Below are 11548 nucleotides of genomic sequence, written 5' to 3' on the forward strand. Positions count from 1 at the left end.
GACAAAAGCTGACATTGGTTATGAACGATGACAGCAGCTCAATGTGGATGTCAGCAAGCACTGGGCGCCTTGGGAATTAAGGAAGTAGAGCTGAACTTGAAGCAACATTCTTTAAGTCTACATTCAAAACCTTATTTGTGTAAAAACATTTTCTGTACACCACTTCAGAAAAACTGGTGGGAGAAGCGTGAGCCAAATGCATTAATGGCATGATTTACTGCCACTGCCTATGAACACTGAATGCCTAAGGGAGTTCAGCAACAATCTCGAGCTGATTGTGACTGCAAGAATTTGGACAGTATCTAGGCAGCTGAGCTAGGTCACCCTTACATTTTACTGCTTTCCACCTTGTCCAACTATGAAAGAGTCAATACCAAAAAGCCTAGTACATCTACAATCTTCTTTCTTAAAAAGGGGTAGAATCGACACAGTTTTATTGTCTATGAAACACTGACTATTCGATATTCCTGAACATTGTAGTTGTCATAAACTGTGGGTTGAACTGAGAGCATGCCTGCAGTGTGAGGCAAAAGCCACTATTTTGGACATCCAGCCCTTAGGCCAACAGCTAGAACATCATTATTTCTAACACTGAATTGAACTAAAGGAATTAAAGTTTCCAACCCCTTTTCTTTCTGAAGGGTCACCACTTATCCCCACTAAGGGCTTAATTGCTTTTCAGCCCTAAATACTAATTAAACCAGCAAATAATTCTGCTTTCTAACAAAACATAAATGCACTCTATTCTTTCACTTTTCAATACAAAAATGTACTGAATGTTAAAGTTCAGTAACTAGGAAAGTTATCTGACAATTCCTTGCTATCTGCTGTATACTTTGAGCCCTCTGTTTAACTATGGGTGAGAACTGGTTCCATTAACATTTGGAGAAAGAGGGTATGCAAGACAGAATGGAAAAAAAAATCAACTACTTTTTCATCCTTCAACATTAGACAGGTGTGAACTACACATTGACATAACTCCAGTGTTTTACCTGTAGGAACGAAGAATCGCTATGACTAAAATCAAGAGAGATTCACAGTCAAGGTTCTTTGTGCTACCCAAACCCAAAACAGCCAAGATACTCCTATTCCGTTAGCTTCAGCGACAGAACAGCCTTGCTGCAGATGCGTGGCCTTTGCAGTTAAACCGTCACAGCTCAGAATCATGAGGATGCAGAGACGTTCCGATCTGCTCTGCAAAACACTAGGATACAGACCTTGCCTTTTGTTCACTTGTTTCAAGTTTGTTTGCTTCAGCAATAACAAATACTCCCCTTTCTTGTGACTTCGCAGTCAGTTACCAGTGTTTTACACATACTTTCACTGCAGTACTGAGCAAATGCAGGACAGTATGTTGGCTAGTGAATTACAATACTCACTGATAAAACAGCTACATTCAGCTACTTTAATTCCAGTTAGTTCTCCATAAGACCAACAGCCACAAGATGAACCATGTGCAGAGATAAAAAACCCTGCTGCGTTCCAATGTTCAGCACACCAGTCTATTTTAGTCACTACTCTGTTATAAAACATGAGAACTTACGTTGACCTTAAAGCAGCATGTCTTATAACTATATATTTTTCACAAAAATATAACCTCTGCCTTTCTAAATATCTCTACAGATCTGTGGAAAACAGCGGCTCAAATCAGTCCATATGTTTCAAAGAAAATTCCATAAAAATATGACATCTAAAAGATCAATATAATACTCATCTTTGGACCTAATATTAATGTGCAGTCAAATCTGATTTAAGGACTCATACTAAAAAGACACGAGGATTGAAATATTTACATTATACACATTTTCCAATTACAGTGCTATTAGAAAGTGGAATGTTTGAGAATTAAAATATTAACTCAAGCCTCACAGGGCAGCTCTAGACCAGAGCGTCATCTTCATTCTGTGTGTTTTTTGAACAGGAGAGATTTCTCATTAATGGTAATGTTTTTCCTGCGTAAATTATTTCTCTGCCCAGTGATCTGTAGAATTATGCTCCTGAACTACCATCATGTCCCACAAAGTCATTAAGTTAAGTGTTAAATAACATTCATATTTATAACTATGTGACAGCATGGACTGTATATACACATACTTAAAATCTTTGATTTCATAAGGGTGATTCTAGGTAAAAAAAGGTGGATTTATGTATAAAAGTAGTGGCTAGGAGAAAAAAAAAAATCTACCTAAAGCTTCAGAATTTAGTACTGACAAGGTCTCCATTTCTAAACCACAGAGGAAGAAAACTTGCACAATCTTTAGCTCAGTTAAACTGGCTCACAAGCTGATTAGCATATTTTTTCAATAATACGCAACGTCACTGGCAAAAGATGCAGCCACTGAGGTCTAGAGCTCACATGCACTTAGAATAGAACCGGGCAGACGTACAAACGATTTCCTTGGAAAGATTACTAGGTTGAAGTCTGTTTGTCCCTTGGAATCTCTCTCTCATCGTAGCCAGGTAGAGGGCACCCACTGGGGTTCTGTGTCAAGTTTGTTTATTAACCGCAGTAACTCCTGATATGCCTTATCAAGGTCAGAATTCACAATTGCTGTATCAAAGTAGTGGCCGTTGTTCTGTTCCATCTCCCTTGTCTTCTCTATGATTTCTCTCAGCTCTTCCGGCTACAATCGAAAACGGAGAGTTAGTGTATGCATGGGAGCCTCTCCCTCACCACGACAGAGCAGGGAAAGGCAACAACTCGACTCGGAAGAGTCTTCCACACCAAGTTTCATGGTAACGCTATCAGCTATTGAAAAGTTTACAATAACCCTGACCCATGATACACATTTGAAAGCTAAGGGCACTTAAGACAATACTTTGATTGTCCATAAGTGGCAAACGGTCAATAACTGTCCCAGTATCTTATTGAGGCTCTTAAATCCTGTTTCTGAAAAAGAAGTTAGGTTGCTAAGCCCATTATCCTTCCGAAAAAGGCTGGAGATTGCCGAGACAGTGTGAGAGAAAAGTTTGAATGGTGCAGAACAAGACAACGCTTCTCTGGAGATGTAGCTCTACAGACACCAAACAGACAAAGGCAACAGCTGTCACTGAAGTATTTTCACCAATGAAGAGCAGTAAGAAGCAACGTGACAGCTATACACGCAAGCTGATCGAATCACCATAGCATCGCAGAAAAATGGAAAACATGATTTGGGAGCTGGAAGGGAGTATGTCAAAAAGCAAGGCTATTGCAGATGTAGGTACGTGATGCAAAGGGAGGAGCAGAAACTGTGTGTTTCAGATTTTTTTTTAACTAGGATTCTAAAAAAGTGTGGGTTTTTTCCTCTTCTGCAGCTTATTTTTGTATTATACAAAGGAGTATTCAAGTATCATTTTTGAGAAAACTTTCTAAAGAGGGTATTTTCAAAACGGACTTCAGGCCGTCAAGGTTTTCTTTTCCCCAGGCGTTACACACATCTGAGAAAAATCAAAGCCACACAGAGGCAGACATACAAGAAATACCCTTCTCTTTATCAGGGGAAGGGGTCTAACACAGTAGTGTTTACTCAACTGAAATAAATACAACTCCAATACGACTAATTAGAAAGAAAACAGGCGTAGTATAACACCAATAACAGTGTATTAATTTTTATTGCAAATGGATTCCTTGACCACTGCAATAAAAAAAAAAGACGTACACAAGATGAAGTATTTATGTAAAATAAGGTTTCATACATTGCAAAATCATGAAGGAGGAAACGTGCCCATTTAAAGATTGGCCTTTTTGGGGGATCTTTTGGAGCTTTCAGGCATCCTGGTTTAATCTATGGGTTTAAATTTCATTCTACAGAACCAACTTCCCATTTAACTACACAATCTGAACGGGCTGAGCTGAGACCTTGACATAACTCTGGCTGAAACATAAGAAGTGATCCTACAGGATCAAGCATCAACATAACTATCTGAAGAGTTTTGGAATACAATAAATGCTTTTCCAAGGGCAGGTAAGTTCTCAAAAGAAAAACAATACTCATTTGCTCCCTACAATTACTCTCAGGTTTACTTAAAGCTGGGGTTTCTACAGTTTTGATATAAGGGGTCGTATTTTTGTACCCGAGTGCAGGGGCTCCAACTGAGAGACGGTGCCCCAGGATTACTGAATTAGCAGTGGGTTCCCTTGCCTCTAACCTCTCAGTTTGGTAGGTGAAAACAACCCGAGTCCCTCCCTTAGTATGGTCTGCCTACTAACCTGGAGCACAGAGTGCCCAGCTAACCACACTGCTTCCCACACATTGTCAGTACCAATTACCATCTCCCAGTTCCAAACAGAGACCTTTCAGATCTGTAAATAAAAAGCAGCTTGGTTTCAGCACAAGTGTTAAAACACATTACCTTTGGGTTTTTCCCTTCTTTGGCCAGTAAAGCACGTAATCGCTCTTGTGAAGGTGGTGCAACAAATATAATGTATGGCTTCAAGTCAGAATTGCGTAGTGTCTTCAGTGACTGCAAAAATAGGGTTTATCAAATACTTAACAGTTCCACATATGAAAAAGGCATTTAATAATGCATTATTCACATGCTATAATTGATAATACACTCTTTAAACACAATGACAACTGTGCAATATATTAACAGCAGCGTAATTAACCGTAACAGTATTTTCATCACCACTCAGCCTTTATTCCCTTTTTCCTATAAAGTTCATATGCCAACATTTTTCAGATTCATGGAACCAAAACATTTGCTTTTGTTTTAAGAGTATTCTTCATAATTAAACTGAAGGAACGTATCTTTTGGTATCCAAAAGCAAAATAAAAAAGTCACCTACATTGAAATAAGTTTCCTTGCAATGCTAAGGAATATTAGCTTTTAACAGAGAGAAGACTCTTAAAATACTACAGTTTACTTTAAATACCACAGTTTAAACTTTTCTGTTCTGAAGATTAAAATGCAAGGTATCAGATGCACTATTACTGCATGTTTGTGTATTGGTTATGGCAGGTTATTTATATTAAGAGACAGGAAATAAAAAACCTCCAAACTGTAGTTTGATTTTTCCAAAAGGTTCCTTCTATGTTTCTCGGGACAAACAACTTGTCTCAGAGACAATTTTTATAACCACAGAATCAGATCAATTTTCAAAGTGTTAAAAATTTTCAAGTTATTACACAACTTGCACTACCCATGAGCTATTCTAGTGAAGTATCACCTGGTCCCACTGGTGATGGCTAATTACAGCTTCCATACAACCAGACTTGACTGATGAGTCTGAGTTTTAGGGCTTCTTTAGCAGCATCTGTACAGCAGTAGACCTCATACATATCATATATATTAGGAACTGGGCTGTGTTCCAGGACTCTGCTTCTTCCCATGTTTAACTAAATTTCCAAGTTGAGCTCTGTATGCACAGTTTGTCTCTTCTTTCTCCATAATCAAAAGGTGATAGCTGAAGAGCTTTTCAATACTGCTGATGTGATGTACTTTGATCCTGTCTGTTATGGAACTGCATAAACATTCCCAAAATGCAGTTTCCAAGTATAATCACAAGCAACTTGCTCTCCTTCTTCAAAAACCTCAGCACTCATAGGGTAATTGGAAGACTGAGAGACACAGTTCTTATTGTAATTCATTTTTCAATTCGGACAGTTCTCCCCAAGCTTTAAGGATCTGGAAACTATGTCCCCTTTCACCTTTAGGACAGACAAAGATTTGTGTATTTCCAAACAAGGAACAAGAAGACTGTATTCCTAACACACTAAACAGAGTTAACTGAGCACCACTGCAAGAAAACCTGGAATAAGCATGAAAATGGACTTTGAAGACACACCCATTTTACATAAACCAAACATATTTCTTCAGATTTTCCCAATAGCTCCTACAATTAAAACATGAGAAGCGACAGCTTTGCCATACCTGGGTATGAAGATTTAAAAGGCATATCTTGCCAGAGTTGATTACTTGCCGCACGGAGTCTATGCTAGTACCATAGAGGTTCTTTTCAAACTCTCCGTATTCAATGAACTTCCCTGAAGCTATGTCACTCTCAAATGCCTGACGGGAAATGAAATGGTAATCCCTGCCAGCTACTTCAGTCTCTCGCCTGCTCCGAGTGGTATCTACAAACAAGAGCAACAAAAAAAGAGAGACAGTAATAAACCTGCAGAACTGAAGAGAAGTAAGTATTTCTTAGGAGAGACACTGCTAACCAAGCAAAAAAGATGACATTTGAAATATCCAAGAAATGCAAGTATTTTATTTTCTACAATAAATATCTCTGGACAGATTAACTTGCCAAAGGCTGAACCTACATTCAGAGATCTTGTTTACATTATCTAGAAGGAAAAAAACAAACAGTCAACAAGAAAAGGAGTAGTTTCACCTGTGCAGCTGCAATCTGGATGTGAGAACAGCTATTAGTTGTTCATAACAAGTTATATTGTTAAGTTGCTTGTAAACCTAATTTAGGATACATTAGATATCAAATATAAAATTCACTGAAACAAGTGGTTTGGGAAGGCACTAAAGCCATCACATTTAAATTTGTGCAGGCTGCGTAGGTTTAAATTCTTTGACTGACGTACTAGTTTATTTTTTAAACTTCTGTAACTCACTCCAATTTTATTCAAACTGAAATATATGCACATCTTGTAATGCCTCTGTAACACTGTGATGGGACACTGCATTTGCACTGACTTACCAAAGCTACTTTTTGCCACAAAAGCTCTAACTTTATTTGTCCAAGAGCTGGCTATATCCTTCTCAAAATCCCCAAACTGCTAAGTGCTATTTTCAACACAAGAGAATTTGTCTGCAGACAGTGTTTAGAATAAGCAATCGTGCCTGCCCATCAAACTTACGGGGAACTGCAGAAGCAAAGCGATCCACTTCGTTATTCATCAATCGCTGCCGCAATTCATTTTGGCCGCAGTTCTGTGGGCCGATCAGAACAATAGGTCGTTTCCTATTTGCTGGTTGATGATACAGTGACATTTCCTCGTAGGTTAGAATTTCTTCATTGTCATAATCTTGAGAGAGAAACAATAAAATAGTCACAACATACTTCACTACTGCTAGTTGCATATATTGCCTGTCATGTGGTATCATGTTTCAGACAGCTCCTGACTCTCTGACCAGCATCTAACTGTGAGTCACCAAAGCAACAGAACCCTGAAGATCATCACTTGCCCTGGAAAATGAGGCTTGTTGCCCCCCTTTCTGGAGAAAGAAAATGTGTTTCCACTTACTACTGATATACACAGTAGCATAAACTCAAGAAACAACTTCCTTGCCAAGGAACAAGTTTCTAGTACAAGAACAACACTTTATGCCCAACAACAACAACCACCGTCAACCCAACCCAAAGGTACTTCTGTAACAATGCAGTATAAATAGCCTCAAAGACTGCAGAGAAAGTTTCCATTTAGCAACGTTAATTATGCAGAGTGAGATGATATTACAAAACCATAATAAATTGGTTCATTATTGTAAAATGAGTGATTCCATGCCTAAAAAGCTATCTGTTTTTTTACCCCATCACCTGGTCTTTATTAAAGACACTAAATGATCCCACAGATTCTGCCACCTCTTTTACATCTTTCATTAAATGCTATTACAAACCATACTACTGCTGCCAAACAGAACATCATCAGGCCCTATGTCTAACATCGCATCCTGCACTTCACCATTCTTATCACAAGGTTATTTGCAGAATCCTGTATAGTTGCTTCTAAGGGCACAAGCTGTAAAAAAGATGTTGCTTACCATCATTTTTATTTGCATTGTATAAAACCTTTTTCCGTTTCTTTTTGTTCTTCTTCGCGCACCAGAGTTTTCCTAACCAAAATAAAAATCATCACCATCAAATACCTATACAGTAAAAAGCTTCCCGTCCCACCCACTACCTGGACCTTTAAAAGCGGAGATTTATTCTGCAGTTTTGAAAAGGCATCATATTCTTTAGTTCATTACAATGGTTCGGAGTATTAAGCAAATGTTGAATGCCAACTACTTCAATTAAATCACGGCAGATAAAATTCCATAAGAAAAAAGGGGCTTTCCAAATTCCTCTACATCATCCTAGTTAACCCTGCACATAGTTATGAAAAAGACCATGTGATTTATTCAACAGTGTACTAAATTCAGACCTGTATTTACATGAATAATTTCAAAGAATCATCCCACTTGTATTATATAAAACGGAGTAGTTTTCTACAACGACAAAGTTCCAGAGATCATTATCACCTCTATAAGAATTAAATTATTCTTTTTCCCCCCTTGGAAAGCATATAGCCAACCTGATTTTTCTGGCTCCTTGTCTTCCTCTATGGTTTGCTTCATTGCTTCTCTTTGTTGCTGAAAACTTTTTCCTTAAAGAATTTTTTTAAAAAATTACATAAGCAGTTGACATTTAAAAACCATTTCCATAACTTTTTTGTAATGACTTACTAATTTTACTTTTTTTTCCTAAGCTTTTACACCTCTGAAGGTAACAGTAGAATATGACATGGGACATTCAAAAAGAGAAATCAAAATTTAAAAAGTGAAACTAAAATTGCTGCAAAAGCTTGTTTATTGCTTTGAAAATTATATTCATCAAGAAAGACTTGTAGAGCATTTGTACTATTCTGGACAGTTTTGTCTGGAAAATTGAAACTACTGGAAAGACTACATTTCTCCAGTATGATGATACGGTTTTCTAATTATTCTTGTGTCTTAAACATGTTATATTTATACTGAATCTTTCAAACTTCAGCTTGAAAAAGATTAGGCTATATTTAAATCACTGTTCCTCTCAACTTACTCAAATGTTATAAATAGCAGTGTGATATTCTATGGAGTTTGAAAAGTCTTTTGTTCACTCTGTTCAAATCTTTAATGGACTAGTGGGCAGTACTTACTTGAATGCAAAAATTATATACTGACTGCACTGTCCAAACCCCTTATTACTCACAGGCCCCCAACAGTTAGAACAGACGCATGACTTTAACAAGTAACTGAAGTGCTTTGCTAAGTGAAAACATGCAGAAAAGTTACCACAAAGAGATACATTTTTCAAACAGACTACTTGATATACTAAGAAACACAGCAGCTGCTCTCATCTCTGGAGAACAAGCAGACTGAATTCCCACACTTCTGCTGTAGCCAGCAGAGGGAACTCTGAATCCAGAGTCCCAAGAAGAAGGAGTAAAACAAGAGTTGCTCTGGAAAGGTAAACTGCAGCAGAAGCCATAGGAAGCCATAGCCTTACTCTGCATTCAACATCTATCTATACATGGGGTTACCTCTACAAGGTCAACCTTTTAAAGAAGTGAATTACATAACCAGCAGTTGTAGGCTCTGCAGCAAAAGGTTAAAAGTCACAGCCGTTTAAGTGTATTAATTTAAGATAATTAAGTGTATATGAGTATTTGAAATCCAGAATATTGCTTCTGTAACTATGGGAACAACTGGCTGTCAAATGTTTTCTAGAGCTGTATTTACCAGGGATAAGGCCCGCCAGGGGCTGATTATCTTCATCTCCATCTCTGTAAGCCTGCCACCAGTTTGGATCTTCCTGGCTGATCACATGGAGTATATCTCCTTTTTGAAAAGACAGGCCTAGCTCTCGGCAGGGGACGTAAGGGTCATCAGAGGGATCATAGTCAAAATGCGCTTTCACGTGTATCTGTGGAAGATAAAATGTAAAAACAAAAGAAAACCACCCCTGTGACTTCTGCAGAATTACACCTCATCTTCCCATGGAGCTCTGATATGTAAGAACTCCAAGACTGTATAAAATGTAAACCTTATCTGGGGCATACAGGAGACACTGAAACAGAATCATTACCTAGGTTAGCCACGGAAAAGATAGTTGTGCTAGGTTGGAGGTGAAGATCTGAATTCAAGTCTTATTAATTCTAAAGTCCATGCAATTTCCTCACCATTTTAGGAGGCAAAAAACCCTGAGCTACTGATTTAAATTCTCTGCATTCAAAAAGTATCAGAGATACTCTGATTTGTTTACTATACCTAATACACAGACTGAAACCTATTTGCTGGTTTTTGGGTGAAGTTTCACTTGTAAAATATTTCACTTGATCACCAACCATTGATGTTTTTGTTTGGCTGTGATGTAAACTGGTGCATTCTTTCTTCAAACTTAAAGCTGACTCAAGAAAAGGATGTTAGCTGAAAAGATAATGAACAAAGTTTCCATCATAGGAAATTCTCCCAATGCCTATTTGCTAGTTCCATCCCAATATTACACACAGATAAAAATTGGGAATTTCAAAATAGAAATTCAGAAGCACAGGTAGTTCTACTTCTAAAATTTCTTACTCTCTTAGAAATTCAGTTAAAATCATACTAAGAGTTTCAGTGTAACACCATCAATCATTTAACAGTTAATCCAGGGATTAGTCTGGTAACAATTAAACCACTTTAAACAATTAAGTTTTGTGTTTGTTCTACAATGTAAATGCCCTACAGAAGAACCGTCTATGCACTACTGGAAAAGTAAGGTATGCGTCACCAAGCTCAAGAACTTATGTAGAGCTACTTACAACTGTCTCCTTCCCAGGAGGCGGCTTGCTCTGCTGACTGGGAATCAATACAAAGGTCAGGGTACCATGCATGTCAGCCTGAGATGAAAAGTAGACTCTTAATAATATCATAGTATCAAAATATAGCTTATGGTTAAAAATTTTAATAAAGAATACATTTTAGAAGAGGCTTGAAAAATTCCCATGAAAGCCAGTTCCAGCAGCACACCACCTACTCCTTCACTGGTTTAAAAGTTATGATACAGATGCAGTGATTCAGTGACAGGTTAGAAAGCCAAATGTTGATATTCAGTTTAAGGCCTAGCATTCTTCATCATACATAAACAATTTTATATGAAACAGAGCAGCTGCAATTCTGTCAAGCAGAGACTTAGAAAAAATGGAGAATACTCCTCTCTTGTCCTGTTCAAAAATACCAACAAATGAATCTATGCTGGGAATTAAAAAAAAAAAAAAATTCTAAAATTAAGTTGAACAGTGCTTTCAAATCTAAACATGTCTGCTATGATTTTATGCTGCTAACATTGAAATATACACTGTTCAAAAATTTAACTAATACACTCAAATTCTGCATCTCTAAATAAGCAGTATCAATATTGCAATCAACCCCAGTAAGAAAGAAGTGCATAATAAATGTCCTGGCTTTAAATATTTTGTATTTGTTTGCATATTCTTGTATGCAGTGTGTTTGCACATGTAACAAATCTAGAAAAAATGCAAATGCCAACTTGTGACAAGGTCTATGTGTGTCTCATTTCATTCCATGAACTGTAACACAACAAATTATGATCCATAAAACCAAAGTGTATGCATCTATCTCAAAAAATTCAGACCTAAGGCTTAAATAAAATAAACACGACTGAGCAGGACGTGATTAGGCTGCAGGAAAGAAAAGCCCATGCTTTTCAGTGTGCATATTTCCACAAGGAATGCATAATCTTTCATAGTGATTCCGCAAATAGTCTTGTGTAAAGTCATGCACAGTTTATCATCATTTGCATAGCAAGTAGTGAGGTTAAAATTAAGAAGGGAAGTAATTTCATAGAATCACAGAACAGCTTGGG

At 37.5% G+C, this 11548-nt stretch overlaps 1 protein-coding gene across 1 annotated transcript; it reads right to left on the reverse strand.

Moving 5' to 3' along the window:
- Positions 1-2013: 2013 nt before the first annotated feature.
- On the reverse strand, positions 2014-10562 carry MPP5 (membrane protein, palmitoylated 5 (MAGUK p55 subfamily member 5); the record flags this gene model as incomplete). The annotated part of the gene is made up of 8 exons (XM_010153602.1): positions 2014-2624; positions 4336-4446; positions 5857-6059; positions 6801-6968; positions 7705-7776; positions 8238-8309; positions 9424-9607; positions 10485-10562. Coding segments are annotated over 8 exons (1065 nt in total), but the record flags the coding sequence as incomplete, so codon positions are not given.
- Between the last annotated feature and the right edge of the window lie 986 nt (positions 10563-11548).

This window comes from Eurypyga helias, unplaced genomic scaffold, assembly GCF_000690775.1.
Source record: "Eurypyga helias isolate BGI_N326 unplaced genomic scaffold, ASM69077v1 scaffold18726, whole genome shotgun sequence".
In the NCBI taxonomy this organism is placed as follows: domain Eukaryota; kingdom Metazoa; phylum Chordata; class Aves; order Eurypygiformes; family Eurypygidae; genus Eurypyga; species Eurypyga helias.